Below are 21,230 nucleotides of genomic sequence, written 5' to 3'. Positions count from 1 at the left end.
TATCAAATCATCTTAGCAGAACTAGAAAGGCCATGTTGCTGTTGTTGTTAAATGCTGTTAAGTTGGTTCCAACTAATAGCCATCCTATGTACAACAGAACTAAACACTCCCCAGTCCTGCACCATTCTCACAATCATTGCTATGTTTGAGCCCATTTTTGGAGCCACTGTGTCAATCCATTTCATTTAGGGTCTTCCTCTTTTGCAATGACTCTCTACTTTACCAAGCATGATGTCCTTCTCTAGGAACTGGTCCCTCCTGATAACATGTCCAAAGTACATGAAATGAAGTCTTGCCATTCTCACTTCCAAGGAGCATTCTGGTTATATTTCTTCCAAGACAGATTTGTTCATTCTTCTAATAGTCCGTGGCATATTCAGTGTTCTTCACCAGCACCATAATTCTAAAGCATCAATTCTTCAGTCTTCCCTATTCATTGTTCAGTTTTCACATGCATATGAGGAGACTGAAAATACCAGGGCTTGGGTCAGGCACACCTTAGTCCTCAAAGTGACGTCATTGCTTTTGAACACTTTAAAGAGGTCTTTTGCAGCAGATTTGCCCAATGCACTATGTCTTTTGATTTATCATGGATCCAAGTAAAATGAAAATTCTTGAAAACTTCAATATTTTCTCCATTAATCATTATGTTGCTTATTGGTCTAATTGTGAGGATTTTTGTTTTATTTATGTTGAGGTGTAATCTATACTGAAGGCTGTAGTTTTCATCTTCATCAGTAAATGCTTCAAGCCCTCTTCACTTTCAGCAAGCAAGGCTGTGTTGTGTGCATGTTGCAGGTTGTTAATGAGACTTTCTGCAATCCTGGTGCTGTGTTCTTCTTCATATAGTCTAGCTTCTGGGATTATTTGCTCATCATACAAATTGAATAAATATGCTGAAAGGACACAACCCTGACACATGCCTTTTCCGATTTTAAACCACGCAGTATCCCCTTGTTCTGTTTGAACAACTGCCTCTTGGTCTATGTACATTTTCCACGTGAGCACAATTAAGTGTGCTTGAATTTCCATTCTTCACAAAGAAAGGCCATACATAAAGAGAAACCTGTTGCCCTGCAGCTATATTGGGGCTGGGTTAGAACCTGGGAATAGAGCACTGCTGGGTCTGTGTCCCCTACTTGGTCATTGTGGTATCAGATCTGTGTTCCAAGAGAGGGGAGAGGTGGTAGTGTGGATATTGGGACATCAAAGGAGCTGCATGTAGGAATGCAGGGAACAGCCCAGACAAAGAAGCCAGTCCTGAATTCAAGGCCTCATTCACTGTGTGATCTTGGCAAGTCACTAAACCTCTCTGAACCTCAGCGGTAAAAGTGGGTAGTTTCAAGGATTAAATGAGACAAACTCTGTGTATAAAGTGACTGGTAAGATAATAGCGGCTAATTGTGCTAGAGGTCCTAGCCAGAGCAATTAGGCTAGACAAAGAAATAAAGGGCATCCGGATTGGCAAGGAGGAAGTAAAATTACCTCTATTTGCAGATGACATGATCTTATACACAGAAAACCCTAAGGAATCCTCCAGAAAACTACTGAAACTAATAGAAGAGTTTGGCAGAGTCTCAGGTTATAAGATAAACATACAAAAATCACTTGGATTCCTCTACATCAACAAAAAGAACATCGAAGAGGAAATCACCAAATCAATACCATTCACAGTAGCCCCCAAGAAGATAAAATACTTAGGAATAAATCTTACCAAAGATGTAAAAGACCTATACAAAGAAAACTACAAAGTATTACTATAAGAAACTAAAAAGGACCCACTTAAGTAGAAAAACATACCTTGCTCATGGATAGGAAGACTTAACATAGTAAAAATGTCTATTCTACCAAAAGCCATCTATACATACAACGCACTTCCGATCCAAATTCCAATGTCATTTTTTAATGTGATGGAGAAACAAATCACCAACTTCATATGGAAGGGAAAAAAGCCTCGGATAAGTAAAGCATTACTGAAAAAGAAGAAGAAAGTGGGAGGCCTCACTCTACCTGATTTCAGAATCTATTATACAGCCACAGTAGTCAAAACAGCCTGGTACTGGTACAACAACAGGGACATAGACCAATGGAACAGAATTGAGAACCCAGATATAAATCCATCCACATATGAGCAGCTGATATTTGACAAAGGACCAGTGTCAGTTAATCGGGGAAAAGATAGTCTTTTTAACAAATGGTGCTGGCATAACTGGATATCCATTTGCAAAAAAATGAAACAGGACCCATACCTCACACCATGCACAAAAACTAACTCCAAGTGGATCAAAGACCTAAACATAAAAACTAAAACGATAAAGATCATGGAAGAAAAAATAGGGACAACCCTAGGAGCCCTAATACAAGGCATAAACAGAATACAAAACATTACCAAAAATGACGAAGAGAAACCAGATAACTGGGAGCTCCTAAAAATCAAACACCTATGCTCATCTAAAGACTTCACCAAAAGAGTAAAAGGACCACCTACAGACTGGGAAAGAATTTTCAGCTGTGACATCTCCGACCAGCGCCTGATCTCTAAAATCTGTATGATTCTGTCAAAACTCAACCACAAAAAGACAAACAATCCAATCAAGAAGTGGGCAAAGGTTATGAACACGCACTTCACTAAAGAAGATATTCAGGCAGCTAACAGATACATGAGAAAATGCTCTCGATCATTAGCCATTAGAGAAATGCAAATTAAAACTATGATAAGATTCCATCTCACTCCAACAACAACAAAAAAAAGCTGGCATTAATCCAAAAAACACAAAATAATAAATGTTGGAGAGGCTGCGGAGAGATTGGAACTCTTATACACTGCTGGTGGGAATGTAAAATGGTACAACCACTTTGGAAATCTATCTGGCGTTATCTTAAAAAGTTAGAAATAGAACTACCATACAACCCAGAAATCCCACTCCTCGGAATATACCCTAGAGAAATAAGAGCCTTCACACAAACAGATATATGCACACCCATGTTTATTGCAGCTCTGTTTACAATAGCAAAAAGCTGGAAGCAACCAAGGTGTCCGTCAACGGATGAATGGATAAATAAATTGTGGTATATTCACACAATGGAATACTACACATCGGTAAAGAACAGTGATGAATCTGTGAAACATTTCATAACATGGAGGAACCTGGAAGGCATTATGCTGAGCAAAATTAGTCAGAGGCAAAAGAACAAATATTGTATAAGACCACTATTATAAAATCTTGAGAAATAGTATAAACTGAGAAGAACACATACTTTTGTGGTTACGAGGGGGGGAGGGAGGGAGGGTGGGAGAGGGTTTTTTACTGATTAGTTAGCAGATAAGAACTGCTTTAGGTGAAGGGAAGGACAATACTCAATACATGGAAGGTCAGCTCAACTGGACTGGACCAAAATCAAAGAAGTTTCCGGGATAAACTGAATGCTTCGAAGGTCAGCGGAGCAAGGGCGGGGGTTTGGAGACCATGGTTTAAGGGGAATTCTAAGTCAATTGGCAAAATAATTCTATTATGAAAACGTTCTACATCCCACTTTGAAAGGTGGCGTCTGGGGTCTTAAACGCTAACAAGTGGCCATCTAAGATGCATCAATTGGTCTCAACCCACCTGGATCAAAGGAGAATGAAGAACACCAAGGTCACACGATAACTATGAGCCCAAGAGACAGAAAGGGCCACATGAACCAGAGACTTACATTATCCTGAGACCAGAAGAACTAGTTGGTGCCCGGCCACAACCGATGACTGCCCTGACAGGGAGCACAACAGAGAAATCCTGAGGGAGCAGGAGATCAGTGGGATGCAGACCCCAAATTCTCACAAAAAGACCATACTTAATGGTCTGACTGAGACTAGAGGAATCCCGGCGGTCATGGTCCCCAAACCTTCTGTTGGCCCAGGACAGGAACCATTTCCAAAGACAACTCATCAGACATGGAAGGGACAGTGGGTAGGAGAGAGATGCCAATGAAGAGTGAGTTATTTGCATCAGGTGGACGCTTGAGACTGTGTTGGCATCTCCTGTCTGGAAGGGGGATGGGAGGATAGAGAGAGTTGGAAGCTGGCAAAATTGTCACGAAAGGAGAGACTGGAAGGGCTGACTCATTAAGGAGAGAGCAAGTGGGAGTATGGAGTAAGGTGTATATAAACTTATACGTGACAGTCTGACTTGATTTGTAAACATTCACTTGAAGCTCAATAAAAGTTAAAAAAAAAAAAATTACCATGAGAAAAAAAAAAAGATAATAGCGGCTAAAAATGTGGTTCTGTTATTTCCCTTCCACATCATCTGCAAAATGGAGATGACAGCCCTTTGTCAGATGACCCTGAAGGAAACCCAGGGTGACAAGGGCTATGGAAAGAGTTCACAGTCTAGAAAGTGTCAAACCCCAGAGATTAGACAAGGTAATAACAGTACTGAGCCACAGCTCTGAAGCCTGATCACCAGGTTCAAATCCTAGCACTGTCCACTACTAGCTGTGTGACCTTGGGCTAATCACTTAATCTTGCTGTGCCTCAGTTTCCTCATCTGTAAAATAGGGAGATATTACCACCCACTCTATGGGGGTTTTGTAAAGAAAAAATTAGTTAATACACAGAACTTAGAACAATGCTAGGTAAGCTCTCAGTACTGTTGTTATTGATGATGATGAAGATAATGAAGGTTGAGCTGCAGCAGGCTCCAGGAGAACAGACGCCTTTCAATCTTGTACCATCTCCCAGTATCTGGAACAGTACTGTAAAGGTTCATGGAATCAGTGAATCGAGTGGGCTGTTGTGATGAAATGAGTTCCTTTATGTGGTCTTTTGCCTTGGTTTTTTTGAAAAACAGCTTGAGAGATTTTTCCCCTAATCCCTGAGGAGTTACCTTAGCTTTAGCTCTTACTCCAGAGGGTTTGTTACTTTAGTCCAGGTTGATTGACATTTCCTTGGTAAACTGTGAACGATTTGTGGTTTGATACTATTTGTCTGGTCCTGGGCTGCAGCCTACCCTGTGATTGGTATGCACCTTGCAGGGATTGCTCAATATAATATGCAAATGAAGTGACTATAGCCTATGCAAATGAAGTAAGTTGCAGCCTACCATGCAAATGAAGTGTCTGTGGCCTACCTAGAGGGGATTGGTCAGTTTGTGGCCCCCCCACTGGGAGGGGCCATGCCTTGAAATTGACAAGGAGTTGTATATATGCAGCCAACCCCAGAGAAGTTTTTTAGACAGAAAGAAGCAGGAAGAGAAACAGCAGAAAGAAGCAGAGGGAAGAGAGAAGAGAAAAGCACCAGAGAGAAAGAGAGGAGGCAAGGAATCTCCTAAAAGAGCTGTAAACATGGCTCAAAGCTGTAATACTACATACAGTGAGAGGCCCAAAAGGTGCCCAGTGGCAGAGCAGGTGGCAACAGGCCTGGAGGGGGCCCTGTGGCAGAGTCAGTGGTGACAGGTGGCAGGGCCACGAGGAGCCTGTCATGAGGGGGCTGAGAAGAGGCCCTTACCACTGAGAGGAGCTGAGAGCTGTCCTGCACTGAAGAAAGGAGACTTTGCTTACATGCTTATTGATCCTGATCCCAAGTTGTACCCTGTTACTTCCAAAAAACCACTTAACTCTAAGTATAGTCTATGAGTTCTGTGTGGTCATTGCAATAGATTATTGAACCCAGAGGAGAAGTAGAGAGTGACAGAGGAGGGACAGCTGGTGTCAAAATTGGTAAAAATGTTGGAGAGTGGAGATATCAGCCTTGGGCTGATCTTGATTCACGTTATCCCTCCTAAAGTTACACAGGTTCTGATGCTACTACTAATCTCGTTTTACAGCTATGCTTCTCACTTTGATGACCCCTGCTGTCTTCCACCTTCTCTGCACTAGCTGCCCCTTCACCCCACCGCCCCAAGACAGAGGCACTGACATGGGTATTTCTGAGGCAAGGAACCTGCTTGGCAGGCCAGACTCCTGGGCCTAGTTTTGCAGAGCTCCAAATTGGAACTGTCATGCTCCTGTCTTCCTTCATTCAACACTCACTGCTGTCTCTCCTTTGTGTATGGTCTGGTGCTGCGGAGGTGGAGGTGACTGTGTTCCTGCCTCCCTGTCTGGTGGGAGACAGAGATTTGGAGACTGAGAATTACAATGCAAGGTAATCAATAAATGGACAGGAGGAACACAGGGCTGTGGGAGCCGAAAAGAGCCCCTAACCAGATAGAGGCAGAAGAGATAGGGAAGACTTCACAGAGGAAGTGACACACAAGTGGAAGGTTAAAAGATAATCAGGATTATGTGAGATGAAGGAGGAGCTGGAGGGTATTCTATGCAAGGAGAACTATATGAGCAAAGGCCTGGTGCTTACACACAAGACCTACAAGTAGATTGTGTTGCTGGAGGAGAAGGTAGGTGTGAAGGTTAAGGTTGTGTGTCAGCTTGGCTGGCCATGATTTTCAGTGGTTTGGCAGTTATGATGCAGTTTGGCTGCTATGTAATGATGTAATCACCTCCATGATGAGAACTACTATGAGCAGCCAATCAGTTGAAAGAGAGTTTCCTTGGGGACGTGGCCTGCATCCAATATATGTGGACTTTCTGGAAAAGCTTAAGGGCTTTTGCTCACTCCAGATCCTGCATCTGGCTCACCTGACATCTGACCTCCAGTTTTTGGGACTTGAGCTAACTGCTTGCCTGCTGGTCTTGAGATTTGTCAGCCTCTGCAGCCTGTGAGCCAGAGGGCTCCCATCTGAGCTTCTGATCTTGGGCTCATTAGCCCCGCAGCTACATGATCAGAAGCCTCCAGCCTCCACCTGCAGACTTGGGACTTTCCAGCCTCTACAGTCGTGTGAGCCATTTCCTTGATACAAATCTCTCTCACTGTATATGTACACACACACACACACACACACGTATACATGCTTCACTGGTTTTGCTTCTCTAGAGAACCCAGCCTAAGACAGTGGGGAAAAGCAAGAGGTGAGGCTCAAGACTGGGCAGGGACTGGGTGACTGAATGCCTTGAAGGCCAGGCTAAGGGGTAGGGATTTATCCTGAGGGCTCTGGAAGCCAAGGAAGTGTATGGGAGATGGCAAGAAGAGGACAAGGTGACCCTCGCTCTCTCTCACCCTGCCATATCTCACCAACCTCCAGTCTTCTCTTTGTGCTCTCTAGTTGGCCTTGTTTGTTCCTAAAGCAATGCAAACATGCTCCTACCTCAGGGCCTTTGTACTTGCTGTTCCCTTTCCTGGAACAGGTAGGAGTGAGGATTGGCAGTCAAGGTTGGAAACGGGGTTGGGGTTAATGTTGAGGTCAGGGTGAGGATCTGGTTTGGAGTTCATTTTTGTTTGTCCTGACTGGGACTTATTACATGGTTTGCTGCGTAATATTGGGGTCATGCTTGAATGTCCTAGGAAGATGAAGGGGCCTCAGGTCTCTTGGTAGCACAGTGCACAGCTGGGTGGGGCCTAGGCTCCAAACATGGGGTCAGGGAGCATTGAGCCTTTTGCTATTGGATGGGCATTATGTACCATTGGGGCAACCCTTGAGAGGCCTAAGAGGGGCCAAGATCAGGCTTCCTGTCAGCCAGGGTACTTGGTGGGTGGGGTCAATGACAGCCTGTGAGATGGGAATTATTATCCTAGTTTGTACATGAGGAAGCAAGCTGAGGCTCAGAGAGGTTTAAGTATCTTGCCCAATATCACCCAGCTAGTGATGAACAAAAGCAAGACTTGAGCCTGAGTCAGCTGGCTTTTAAGTTGCTGAGATTCCCAAGCTATCAGCTTCTGGCAAGACTAAAACAGAGATGGAGACAGATGGGCCTGCAGGGTGGGGCAGGACAGGATTGGGGAGCTAATTATTTATGCCAAGACAGACACCTTAGACAAATGGAGCTGAGCCTAGGATGGGGCTAATTCTTCCATGGGGGTCCATACAGAGAGAAACTGGGGCCCCTGACAGAGGCAGGCAGTGGTGGGATCCAGCAGGGGTTAGCCTGCCCTCAAGGGTGAGGCCCAGCTCCACGTACACCATCCACCTGTGAATAGCGCCAGATCGAGTAACTACCTCCTTCGTCCCCTCCTCCCCTCCTGCCTCTCCTCTGCCTCCTCCACTACCATGGTCTGGCCCACGCCTCGCTGCACCCACTCAATGGGCCTACTCTAATCCCCTGACATCGCTGCCTGCCCAGCACAGGCCCCACCTGGCAGTCCTGGCAGCCCCCAGCCCTGGAGGCCCTGCTTAGGACCCTCCACTTCAGAACCCAATTTTTCTTTCAATTTTCTTCCTCTCTGAGCTCATTGTTGGACTCCCCAGACTCAGGTCCAAGCTGGAGGGCAGAAGCTTAGGATCTGCCCTGGCCTTGCTGTGTGACTCCAGGGAAGTAGCTACCCCTCTCTTGATCTCAGACACCTTATCTAAGTTCCCCCCTGACCCCCAACTAATCACATCGATCTGTTTTGATTTCTTCACTGCACATTGTCACATTAGCAAAAAAAAAATTTTTTTTAATTAGTTCATATGTTTACTGTTGGTTTCCCTCACTGGACTGACTGTGAGCTCTACAAGGCAGGAACCTTGCCTACCTTATTTACCTTTGTGCCTGGCACACAGTAAGCACTCAATTAATATCTGCTTAGTGAATGCATGTAGCCCTGGTGGTGCAGCGGTTAAGAGCTCAGCTGCTAACCAAAAAGTCAGCAGTTTGAACCCACGAGCCGCTCTTTGGAAACCCTACAGGGCAGTTCTACCCTGTCCTATATGGTCGTTATGAGTCAGAATCGACTCGATGCCAATGGGTTTGTTTTGGTATTGAATGTATAGATGAACGAATGAATAAACTGATGTGCCTCCTGCCTTTAGCGGGAGGGGCGTGGGCCCCTTTCCCTCTACGCCACCCCCTACGTGCATTTGGGTGCACATGTGTGCACTCATCTCTGGGATTCTGGATGTATACTATGTGTTAAGCATAACAGGGTATACAAGATACAACACACATGTAGACATGCCTGCTAGAGTGTCAGCTCCATGAGGGCAGGGATTTTTTTCTGTCTTGTTCCCTGTTCTATCCCCAGTGCCTAAAACAGGGACTGGCACACAGTAGGTGCTCAATACATATTTGTGGAATGAATGAATGCACTACGGAAGTGTGCACACATGTTGGGTATGTGCCCACGTGCCAAAGCGTGTAGACGTGTGCACGCTCCTGCGTCTCAGGTGCACCTGGGCATGGGTCATGTCGCTTGCGCACCCCCCTTCCTATCCTTTTTTCCAAACTTCTTCAGAGCCAGGACAGAATACTTGGGTCCCTGTGGGGCGGAGCAGGGAGCCGCCTCCTCAGGGGAAACTAGATCCCAGGACGTGCAGAGCAGCATGGAGCAGGGCGGCCCCTTTGTCCCCCCATAATCCCCTCCCCGCCGTGGCCCCCTCCCCACCCTGGCTCCTCCCTCTCAGCCACCAGGGTTTAAGGTTGAGTTTGGGGGCTGTAAGGGCCTGGGGTGTCACCTTAGTGTTCCTTTCCCTGCCTGCTCTCCGGAATGTATGCCCTTTTCTGGGTCTTTCCCAAACCTCTCTTTCTAGTCCCTTGGCCTGCCAAGCCTGTCTCATTCTTCTCTGGGACCCTCTCTGCTGCCTGCCCCCACCAGGGTGTGGCTGCTTCCCTCCCTTTTGGGTGGTGCCAGGGCTCAGCCCCAGCTATAAAGCCACCTGAGGGACAGGAGGACAGGTGCCCTGGAAAAGCCCAGAGACTGCAGAGAGAGGAAGGAGCAAAGGAGAGAGCATGAGTGGCCTGCTGGGTAAGTGAAGAGGGCAGGGACACCAGGGTCCAGAGGCCTGGAGGGGAGGAGGCACCACCCGCTGACCCACATCCCTGACCGTCTTTGCATAGGCTGGCAACTGCTATATCCTTACATAGAAGGCTTCATTCATTCCTCATTTGTGCCTTCATTGATGTAACAAGGATTTATTGAACACTACAAAAAAAAAAAAAAATTTTTTTTTTTTTTTTTTACTATGTACTAGGTACTGTTCTAGGCATTTGAGGATACAACTGTGAACAAAACAGACAAAAATCTCTGGACTTACGGACAGGCTGTTCTGCAGACAGACAATATATATAATAAATAAGTAAATTATAATGTTGTGTGATAGAAGGTGAGCGCAATGATCCAGGTTTGTAGAGTGAATGAATGAATGAGAGGGCCTTCACCCTTGGCCTTCTCTTAATTGACTCTGAACTTTAGGGAACTTAGGAATATAGGAAGGGGAAGGAAGGAGGCCAGCCTGGGCTTGCCTTTTACCTCCATCGCTTCCTAGCTGGTGACCTTAGGTAATTCCCTCTCTCTCTGAGCCTCACATTGGTGGGGGGAACATAAACTGGGCCAGACCTTGGAGAAGACAATTTGGCAGCATCTCCTCAAATTTAAAATGAGCAGACCCTCTGCCCCAGATATTCCCACCTTCCAAAGTGCCCAAAGATACTGTGACAAGGATGTTCATGGCAGCATTCATTCATGAACAAATACTTCTTGAGCTCTGTGCTAGGTCCTGGTGGCCCAGCTGCGAATGAACCAAGTGAGGTTTCCTCGTTCCTGGAGATGACATTCTAGTGGGAGAGACAGCAACAAACAAGTAAACAAACAAATAAATAAGGGAACTTCAGATAAAGTCTCTCAAACAGGGAAAGGGAGGGACTTTTGATCTGGTGGTCAGAAGCTGAGGCCTGAAGGACAAGAAGGAGGTAGCCTTGGGAAGATTGAGGGGGAGACCTGGTGGCACAGTGGTTAAGAGCTCAGCTGTTAACCAAAAAGTTGGCCGTTTGAATCCACCAGCTGCTCCTTGGAAACCCTATGGGGCACTTTCTACTCCATCTTACAGGGTCGCTATGAGTTGGAATCAACTTGATAGCAAAAGGTTTGGTTTGGTTTTTGGTTCTGGCAGCCATAGCAAGGATAAAGGCCTGAGGGAAGAATGAGCTTGGAGTGTTAGTGGGACAGAAAGAAAGTCAGTGTGGCCTCGAGTGTGCAGTGGTACAGGGTCCAGTGGAGAAGCTCAGGGCCCAGAGTGCACGGGCCTGGTGGACCACTCCAAGGAGTTTGGATTTTGTTTAGGGAGCTAATGGAGGGCTTGGGACAGGGGAATTAACAATGTTAGCTTTCCATTTCAAAAGGCTCCTTCTGGCTGCTGGGAAGAATAGACAGTGTGTATGTGGCGGGGCTGGGAGGGGGTGGGTTGGGAAGCAGGGAGGGGCTGCCATATCAACTTGCATTGTTGGCAAAAGCAAAAAAATTGGAATTGACATAAATATTTGTCAGTAGGGAGTTTGGTGCATCCATACTATGAAATATGAGAGAGAGAGAGAGAAGACCAAGATGAGCCCTGTGGCTGAGGCGGAGAAGGAGAGGAAGTCAGAGAGGGAACAGGCCTACATAGCTTTTACTGAGTGAAGGGGGGAGCCATGAGAGGGTTTGAACAGAGGAAGGATATGAATAGATTCAGGTGTGTGGGGAGGTGGGGGCAGAGGCAAGTATGGAAGTGGAGAGACCAGGGAGGAGGCTACTGCCATGTCCAGGCTAGAGATGATGGTGGCTCAGACCGAGGTAGCAGCAGTGTAAAGACGGGAAGAAGTGGTTAGATTCTAGATGTGTCTTTTAAAACTTTTTGGTTTTGGAAGTAACAAATTTACAGAAAAGTGCACAAATCATAAGTATACAGCTCAATGAATTTTCAAAGTGAACAGACCCTTGTAATGAGCACTCTGATCAAGAAACAAAGGTCTGGACTGGCTGCCTGTTGAGGGTAGAGCCACCAAGATTCATTGTGAGGTTGGATGTGAAGACTAAGACAAAATGAGGAGCCAAAGAAGACGGTGGTTTTGGCCTGAGCAGCCGAAAGAATGCTACTGCCCTTATCTGAGACGGGGAAGATTGGGGGAGGAGTGGGCTGGTGGCGGGGAAATTCAGAGCTGAGTATTGGGTATGTGGAGTTGGAGATACTTGTTCATATCCATCTGAAAGTGTCAAGTAGGAAGCTGAATACATCAATCTGGAGTTCAGGGGAACATTCTGGTCTAGAAATATTCCACCTACAGGGTGATTCTACCCTGACTTAGGCCTACAAATTCATTGTAGGCAACAAGGGCTATACTTATTTGAGTTGTGAATGAATTGAATGTGAATGAATGAACTGATCCACAGGCAGGATCAGGAATTTGGTGCTGACCTCTGGTTTCCTCTGCCAGCTCCCCTCTGCCTGCTGACCCTGCTGCTGCCACCCCTCAGTTCAGCGGCTCCTATCTCCCCAGCCAAGCCCATCAGTCAAGCTTATAGTCTGGCCCTCTACATGCAGAAGAACACATCAACGCTGCTGCAGACTTACGTGAGTGATGCTGGGCATGAACGGGCGACAAGGGAGAGGGACACTGCCCTCCTGGCCTAGCCCTGGGTAGAGGAAACACAGGAAGCCCAAGATAAGGCTCCCCTGAGAGTCCAAGAGGGCAGAGACTCTATTAACTAGAAACATATCTACACGAATGCTGTCACTGATGGCTGCATGACTTTGGGCAAGTCATTGCTCTTCTCTTGGCTTCAGCTTTTGCAACTGTAAAATGTGATGGTGATCCTACCTTTACTGACCTCTCAGGAGTGTTGCAATGTTTAAAGGAAAGCACACAGAGGGAAGGGCTTTACATGGTCATAATAATTATTTCCATAACCACCTCATGCTGTGTGCTTACTTGAGCCCCATGCCATGCTAGCCCCATTATCTTATTGACACCTCAAAGAGTTCAGAGAAGTGGAATTATAGGCCCATTTTACGGAGGAGAAAACTGAGTCTTAGAGAGGGTGAGTAATTTGCCCACAGTTTCACAGCTAATAATTGGCAGAGCCAGGATTTGACACCAAGTCCGTGGGACACCCTGCCATTTACCCCTCTCACTCTTTCAAAGTTAAAACTGGCAGCTTGCTGGCTGGGTATGACCTACAGATGTTTTTAGTTTGGCCCGCTCGGTGCTTGTTCAACTTTTGAATATGAACGTCTACCTAAAACAGATGCAGGGATCCTATTGGCCAAAGCTCCTACCCTCCCCCCCATCTTAATCTTGCTTTCTTCTCCCAGTTACACGATCTGTCTGGCCCCTGGAGACCCTGGAGTTGGTGACTCTTCCACTGTAGTATATTCTAGGGTCGTGTGAAATTATTAAATCCAGGTTCTAGTCCCATAACCAAAAAAACTCGTTGCCGATGAGTCGATTCCAACTCATAGCGACCTTATAGATTAGATTAGAACTGCCCCGGATTCCCAAGGAGCAGTTGGTGGATTCAAACTGCCAATCTCTTGGTTAGCAGTCAAGCTCTTTAACCACACCACCACCAGGGATCCTCCAGTCCTATATCTGCCACTATTCCCTGGATGGTCTTGGGCAAAGCATGGCCCCTCTCTGAGCTTCAGTTCTCCCATCTGTAAAATGCAGGTGTGTGACTAGGTAATCGATCAGTGAAGGGGCCTATCACCCTACACTAAGATTCTGTGAGTCTAAGTCTGTGGAGGCAAAAACTTGGATGGAGAAGGCCCTCAACTAAATTTAATAAGGTTAACAATTATTCACTAATGATTATAATAAAATTAACAAACATAAACAATCCGGTGCTATAAATAAAAAAATAGTGCTGTAACTATATTGTCAATGATACACTTGGATGGAAAATATTATCATAAATAATGTAATCATACTGTCAATTGATATTAATAGAACTATTGTATTAGTAACTAATGACGGTTTATCATGCCCTTCTTGCACGCCAGGTGCTATGCTAAATGCTTTATATTGTATGATACACACCCACAGATGTATATATATAATTTCTTATCATCTTCACGATAATAATAGTGTTGTTGTTGTTAGGTGCCGTCGAGTAGACTTAGATTATTAGCAACCACATGTGAAAGGGGACCTGCCCTATAGGGTTTTCTAGGCCATAATCTTTACAGGAGCAGATTGCCAGGTCTTTCTCCCTAGGAGCCACTGGGTGTGTTCAAACCACCAACCTTTCAGTTAGCAGTGGAGTATTTAACTGTTGTGCCACCCAGGCTCCTTACAATAATAATGCAAAGTGAGAATTATTAAAAAGCTCGTGATTCAAAGCTGCACAGCTAGTATGCAGAAGAGGCAGGACTGGAACCTAATTCTCTTGGACTGCAGTGCCCAGGCTCTTTACTACAACATCTCACCAACTCCCTGAGGGGTGGCGGATGGTGACTCCCTCTGAGAAGATGCCAGTCTCATGGAGGGCAGATGTGAAGTCAGAGCTCTGGGGCACTCCTGGGCCCCATCACTCCCACCTGTCTCTGTCCCTCATACAGCTCCAGTACCAGGGCAGCCCCTTCAGTGACCCTGGCTTCTCAGCTCCTGAGCTCCAGCTCAGCAGTCTGCCTTCTGCAGCTGTCTCCTTCAAGATCTGGCATGCCCTGGAAGATGCAGAACGGCTGAGCCGTGCCCAGGGAGCCTTCTTGGCCTTGACCCAGCATCTCCAGCTTGTTGGGGACGACCAGACAGACTTGAACCCTGACAGTCCCATCCTGCTGGCCCAGCTTAGGGCTGCAAGGCTCCGGGCCCAGGGCCTACTGGGTAACATGGCTGCCATCATGACTGCCTTGGGTCTTCCCATTCCCCCAGAAGAGGACACCCTCGGGCTTGTCCGGTTTGGGGCCTCGGCATTTGAGAGGAAATGTCGGGGCTATGTAGTGACCCGGGAATATGGCCACTGGACAGACCGAGCAGTGAGGGACTTGGCTCTGCTCAAGGCCAAATACCCAGAATAGAGGAGGTGGGATTTCCTGTCAGAGGCTGCAACACTCTGCCTTTTCACAATGGACTGAAGTCTGTCTTGCTTGCTGGCTAGAGAAAGAGGCAATCTTTTGTAGCAGACAGGACTTACGTGCCACGTCTTTGGGACGATTCTCTCTAAGCCAGGCCTCAATCTCCTATTGCTTGGGCCTTCCTGTCCAGGTCCTATGGCCTCCCTTCCAGAAGTGGGTGGATCTCCAGTGGTACCATCTCCTGGATTACAAATCCAGTGGTACAGGTTGCACACTTTCTGGGTGGAAAAAAGTATTTCTCTGAAGAGACCTTGCTTCCTACTCTACAGGGAGAGGACAGTTGGTTTCCTTCCTAAGCTCCCCCTGAGTCTTTCCTCTTCTAGGGGCTGAGTTCCCATCTTCATCTACCTCACTTCCTGTATGAAGATATGACCTTTCTGAGCAGACAGGCCTCCTTTCTTCCTTCTGGAGGAGCTCATTTCCTCTCATAGTCTACCTCTCTGCTCGTGGCCACTGCTCTAACTTCCTGTCTCAAGGGGCTTCACTTCCTGATCAATAGAAGTCCAATTCTTGAAGCTCTAAGGACTTCATACCATATTTGTTTTCTGCTCAGGACACATCCACTTCCTATTTTGGACTGATGGTGTCCCTGGTCCTGGTGCTCTCATTAATCTCCTATTTATATTGTGTCCTTTGGGTATGTTGGGGGGACCTGGCTGCACCCTGAGGATCCTATTCTTCTCAAAGCTGTCTCCCCATTTTCCCAACAACTGTATATACAGGTAACTTTACAGTTTTCTTTTTATTTTGAAACATTTACAAAAAATTAATTTATTCTCAGAAATAAAACTTTTTTTTAGGTGTGCTTTTCTCTACAGACCTGGGTGGGAAGGGGGGTGCAAGGACAGGGCAGAGGGAGGTGAAGGGGGGGAAGGACATCAAAAGGAAAGGGGGCAGGGCCCAAAGGGATGGGATTGGGGAGAGTGGGAGCAGCAGGCAGGGTGGCCCTGGGGGAAGGTGACTAAAATTTGTCTGGAGTAGCCCTCCCAGCACAAGGCCACAGCAGACACTTTCCTGGCTAGGAGAGGACAGACAGAGGGAGACAGAGAGACAAATGAAAGATAAAGGAGGAAGTGATTTGTAATCTGTAGCCTCCTTGAGAGAAGGCTGAGATACAGACACACTCACATGGGCCAGGGGGAGACAAGAGATCCCCTGAGCGGGTAAAGGGGTAGACCAAGAAAGATGAGGCAGATCCAAGAAGGAGCAAAAGAGGGGCAAAGCAATAAAGTGACAGACACAGAGGAAGTCACACACAGAGACAAGGAGGCTCAGAAAGAGAAAAAGAGAACAAGACAAAAAGGGACAGAGAAACGGACACAGCCAGAGACACAGACATGAAATGAAGACGTTCGGAGGCAGAAAGGGGTGGCAGCAGCGCGAGCTGTGCCCCCACACCCTGCGTTCAGGCCGGGCCCCCCGGCACCAGCTGGCCCAGGTCGCCCTCTGTGCGGCTCACCCACTCGCGGTAGAGGCCGCACACGCGAAACCCCAGCACCTTGGCCGGGAAGACGCCCGTGGAGGCGGCGGCGGCGGCAGCTGGAGACGGCTCGGGCCGTGGCCCGCTGGCCGGGACGCCGAACGCGGCAAGCACGGCCTCCACGGCGGACCCCAGGGCCCGGGCCTGGCGCGCCGCATCCTCCAGGCGCCGCAGCAGGCGCGGCGCGCGCGGGTTCAGCTCGGCCTGGTGGCGGCGCACGATGTCCAGCAGCGGCGGCAGCGCTTCCAGCGCCGCCGCGTCCAGCCGCAGGCGCTCCGCCGCGGGCAGCCCCGCGTGGCTCGGCGCCGGGGCGCTCAAGCCGGCCACCGGCAGCCGCGGCGGCGAGAAGCCAGGCAGGCCGAAGGGGTCTCCTTGGTGCTGCACCTGAGGAGACATGGCCAGCCTGTCAGCGAGGCTGCGCTTGGAGCGGCCCCAGCTGTGCGGTGGGCCGGGGCGCGAGCTCCTCCACGTTTAACTGAGTCCCCCACCCACTCCGGGGCCTTAGTTTCCTTATCTCGCAAATGATAAATCTCTCCTCACCGGGCTGCTGTGTTTGAGAGAATATAAAGCAACAGAAAACAACGTGAGCTGTACATCAGTGCCTGTTTTTGTCTCTGAAGTGGATAATAATAGTATCGACTTCATATGGTACTTCCAACATGCTGGTAAGTATACGAGCATGTAAAGTGCTTAAGACAGGGCCTGGCCCATAGGAAGGGCTCAATAAATGTTAGTCTTTCAGTAATGTTATCTTACAGGCCAGGGTTCAAGTCCCGTCTCCACCACTTACTAATTGTGCCGTTTAGGGCAAAAACCACTTCCTTCTCTGAACCTCAGTCTTCTTATCTGTAAAAAGGGGAGCAGCTCCCTGCCCTGTCTTCTTACCAAGGGTCTCCTGAGAATCATATGAGATATTGCAAGGACCAAGTCTATTTTGCTCTTCTTCCCTACCCTCCTGTTGTGGATTGAATTGTGTCCGCCATTTATCCTTTCCTAACCTCTTCCCTCCAGTTCAGGCATTGTGCTTGTTGCTTTAAACATATTAATTCAAATTTTCCCAATAATGAGTAGAATGATGATGATAATTATTTTGTAAATGAGGAAACCGGGCTGAAGAGGTACAGTGACTTGCCGTAGATCACTCATCTAGTAAGTGGCAGAGCTGGAATACGAACCAAAGTTGGTAGGACTGCAAAGCCAGTTCCGTCTCTGTTATCCCAAATCATAATTATTACATGGTTATTTTAATATTAGCATTACTGCCCAATGTCATGGTTAGCAAGCTGATAGGCCTGGGTCTGTCTGATTCCACAACTATACCTTCCCTTCACTACATCAGGGAAATTTTGGGTAAACATCTTCTTTCCTTGGGCAGGGCCTTCTGCCCAACCAAAATGTCAGTAGATCTCCCTCTGTAAAAATCCCCTCTTGAGGTGGAATTTTTGCCCCAGATTGAAAACCGTTATTGGCCTCTCTGAATACCCAGCTGAAAGAGCTCACAACTCGTCTTGCTCAACTGCCTCCTTTTACAGCTAGGGAGACCAAGGCCCACGGAGGCTAGGTGATGAGATCTCATAGACCCTAGTCTTCCTGACTCTCAGACCAGAGTTCTCATCACTCTCTCAGGCAGCCTCTGACTTAAAGCTCTGAGGAGGGAGCCTCCAAGGTGATGAGGACAGAGGGCATTTGGGTCACAGATAGGACCCTCCTCCTATTTGCTGTGTGGCCAGGGGCAAGTTACTGTCCTTCTCAAGGGGAAATGAGGTAAAGAAAATGGATGGTGTAGGACTCCTGTGATCTGTGCTTCCCCATGATTCTCTAAGCCCCAGGCCCCTACAACATCCTCCATCCCCACCCCCACTCACATATTCCTGGAACAGCTGCTCAGCATATTTGGTGAGAAGACGGGCAAGGTTGTGAGTCTGACGGATCTTGGCTTCCAGGTGGGGAAGGAGTGAGGTTGAGGAGTCAGCCTGGGGGTCTTCTGGTGAGAAAGGGGGGAAGAATAAGGGTAGCCCAAACCCCTCCTCCGAGACTGCTCCGAAGCTGGCTCCTGCTTTCTAAACCCAGCAGCTCTGCTCTGAATTTTCCCATTTTTAAGCTAGGCACAGTCTGTCCCATACCAACTGAGACCCCAGATCTTTTCCAAGCAGTAGCTCTATGTGAAATGTGTTCCCCGTGTCCAAGCTGCTGTTGAAATCATATTAAGGCCAAATTCAAACATTGCCTCCTCAGTGTGGCCTCCAGATTGACCTGTTTCCCAAATTAACTTCTTCCTTCAACCTAAAGCCATTTGCTTATACTTGCCAGGTAACTCTTTTAATGGCAGATTATAATTATTTGTGTGTATCTGCCTCAGCCTGGGATCCCTGAGAGGATAGGGCTGACATCTATTTCTGTACTTGAGTGACTATTAGTGGAATTCAACATCATTGAAGCACAGCATTGCAAATCGAAAGAGGCCTGTAAGGAAAAAACTCCCTCATTTTACAGATCCGGAGACCGAAGTCCCATTCGCTTTCTGATGTCTCTTTTATGCAAAACACTGGGCTGGGCCCTGGGCGGCATCAATGAATCAGCGACCCGCCCTGAGGGACACAAGCCATAGGGTGGCGCCCCAGGAGAAGGAGGACTACACTTCCCGAGACGCACAGCGCGCTCCCAAATGCATGCTGGGGGATGTAGTCCGGACACGGCACCTCCCGCCCCGCCCCCGCCTGAGTTTCCCACTGCTAGTACCGGTCTTCAGCTGCCTAGACTTTCGTTTCCTCTTGTCATGCACTCACTCATGTGGCCCAAAGACTTCCACAACTCTACTTCTCCCTCTGACCCCAAGTTCTGATTATTTCCGAGACTCGGAGAGGACCCAGGGGTCCAGCCCCCTGTCCTGACTCCAGTCCTCCCCCAGGTGGACTCGAACCAGTTGTCTGGCTGCAGAGCCCAAGTCCCTGAAAGCGCAGCTCCAGGCCTCTTCTGAACCCTGGCGCCTGCTCCCTTCCCACAACTCTGGCGCCTGCTCCCTTCCCACAACTCACCCGCTCGTTACCTGACACCAGGGTAAGCTCCCGTGCCCAGGCCGCTCCCCTCCCAGTCCCGGAGGTGGCGGAGACTCTGACCCTAGCTCCCAGCCCTTCTGACCCCTGCTCCCCTCAGTGACCCGGCATCTGACCCTTCAGCCCCTTACCCAGACTTCCCTCCCTCCGGCTCATGCTGGCCCTTAGCCGATCTCGGTTACCTCCACGCCCCCCTTCGAGGCGGGAGAAGGGGGACAGGGGTAGGGGCGTGACTCGGGCGCAACCAATCATGGTCCAGACCCCAAACACCCGCCCCACCCCCCCTCTCCCAGGCAAGATTCCTTGGCCCTGAGCTCAGCTCCCAGCCTACGCAGCCTAACCCGAGAGGGACCTAAGGGGTGGGGTGGGGGGGACAGCTTATTGGCACTATGGGCTTGGGACCTGGGACCGAGGGTTGGGGGCATGGGAAGCAGCCCTGCGTCCCACCAGGAGGAGGCTCAGGCACCGACCTGGGGCAGGGCCTGGCACTAGGAGATAAAGAGGGAGGCTGAGGGGCTGGCAGGAGAGGATGTGCAAGCCCTTCCTCTTGGAGACAAAGGGAGGCTAGGTGAGAGGGTTGTCCGGTAGGAGTCTCTAGGGCTTGGGGGCACACCTACCCAGACACACACCTGTATCTTATATGCGTTCCACCCAGTCAGCACAGTCTCATTGTCACATTGATATTCCCCGTCTCCTTTCTTCAAGCACATGCTGGTTGTCACACCTACCAGGAGGGAGACACATCACCTCATCTCACCTCACCCCACTGACACACACACATGCATCTATTGAAAGTTAATGCATACACTCATTCTTACATAGGAGCAAGCTTCAGAGACAGGTGCAGGAGGTCACACTCACACGTAACCCCACTAACCTGGTGCAGGTAGACACTAGGGGGTCTGCATACACATCCCTAGAGATGGTTCTAGAGTGCCTACTCTGCTCTGGATCCTGGGACACAGATACGATCCATATGGGGTCTCAGAACCCCTAAGGAACTCACAGTCTGATGAGAGAGACCATACACAATGGAGACTGTGAGCAAAAGGACTGTGTGTCTGTGAGGATGTTGACATGGGCAGACAAACTGCCAGAATAAAGGAATGCAGGGATTAACTGGCAGAGAGCAGAGCAGGTGCAACTGAGGCTGCACTCTTTATTCACAGTTAATATTTATTGAGGGTTTATTATGTGCAGGCTCTAAGAGCTATACATGTATTCATGTATTAACTTGCTTAATGCTTATAAACTCATTCACCCTGTTGCCATCGAGTCGATTCCGACTCACAGCCACTCTATAGGACAGAGTAGAACTGCCCCATAGGGTTTCCAAGGAGTGCCCGGTGGATTCGAACTGCTGACCCTTTGGTTAGCAGCCGTAACACTTAACCACTATGCCACTAGGGTTTCCTTAATGCTTATAACAATATAAAAAGGTAGGTAATATTATCACCCCCATTCTATAGACAAGGAATTAGAAGTATAGACAGATAAGTGACTCGTCCAAGGCCACATAGGTAAGTGTGGCACAGTTGGGATTTCTCCCCAGCAGTTTAGCTCCAGAGATGCTCTCATCATCACCTTGCTATACCTTAACCCCTCCGGACGGTCACACAACAGCACAGACACAACAGACATACCCTTGAAACACACTCACACATAGCAACACACATTTATATCTGCTGACAAGCACCTGTAAACCCATCGCTGTCAAGTTGATTCCGACTCATAGTGATCCTATAGGACAGAGTAGGGCTGCCCCATAAGGTTTCTAAAGATCAGCTGGCGGATTCGAACTGCCAACCTTTTTGTTTGTCGCCAAGCTCACCAAGGGTCTGCTGACAAGCACGGTGT

General features: G+C 48.2%; 2 protein-coding genes across 3 annotated transcripts; one reads left to right on the top strand and one right to left on the bottom strand.

Moving 5' to 3' along the window:
* The first annotated feature begins 10,209 nt into the window (after window positions 1–10,209).
* On the top strand, window positions 10,210–14,810 carry LOC100659942 (cardiotrophin-2). The gene is made up of 2 exons (XM_064294901.1): window positions 10,210–12,338; window positions 14,325–14,810. The coding sequence occupies exons 1-2, from the start codon at window positions 12,138–12,140 to the stop codon at window positions 14,781–14,783; spliced, it is 660 nt and encodes a 219-aa protein (XP_064150971.1). The 5' UTR covers window positions 10,210–12,137; the 3' UTR covers window positions 14,784–14,810.
* On the bottom strand, window positions 11,390–19,646 carry CTF1 (cardiotrophin 1). Of its 2 annotated transcripts, none has more exons than XM_003418781.4 (3): window positions 19,505–19,646; window positions 18,186–18,304; window positions 11,390–16,704 (listed from the first exon to the last, which is right to left on the bottom strand). In XM_003418781.4, exons 1-3 carry the CDS (start codon window positions 19,623–19,625, stop codon window positions 16,246–16,248), a joined length of 699 nt encoding a protein of 232 aa, XP_003418829.2. In that variant the 5' UTR covers window positions 19,626–19,646; the 3' UTR covers window positions 11,390–16,245. The 2 variants fall into 2 exon arrangements, with proteins under 2 accessions (XP_003418829.2, XP_010596831.2); XM_010598529.3 differs by having other exon boundaries at window positions 18,186–18,301.
* Window positions 19,647–21,230: the final 1,584 nt, after the last annotated feature.

This window comes from Loxodonta africana, chromosome 12 (assembly GCF_030014295.1).
Source record: "Loxodonta africana isolate mLoxAfr1 chromosome 12, mLoxAfr1.hap2, whole genome shotgun sequence".
NCBI lineage: Eukaryota > Metazoa > Chordata > Mammalia > Proboscidea > Elephantidae > Loxodonta > Loxodonta africana.
This window is presented reverse-complemented; position numbering and strand designations above follow the sequence as displayed.

Coding starts and splice junctions, on each gene's coding strand:
- CTF1 (XM_003418781.4), bottom strand. CDS start 19,625: ATGATTGGTTGCGCCCGAGTCACGCCCCTACCCCTGTCCCCCTTCTCC. Junction 18,305..19,504: donor CCGGAGGGAGGGAAGTCTGG/GTAAGGGGCTGA, acceptor CTTTCTCACCAG/AAGACCCCCAGGCTGACTCC. Junction 16,705..18,185: donor AGCAGCTGTTCCAGGAATAT/GTGAGTGGGGGT, acceptor ATGTCTCCTCAG/GTGCAGCACCAAGGAGACCC.
- LOC100659942 (XM_064294901.1), top strand. CDS start 12,138: ATGAATGAACTGATCCACAGGCAGGATCAGGAATTTGGTGCTGACCTC. Junction 12,339..14,324: donor CAACGCTGCTGCAGACTTAC/GTGAGTGATGCT, acceptor TCCCTCATACAG/CTCCAGTACCAGGGCAGCCC.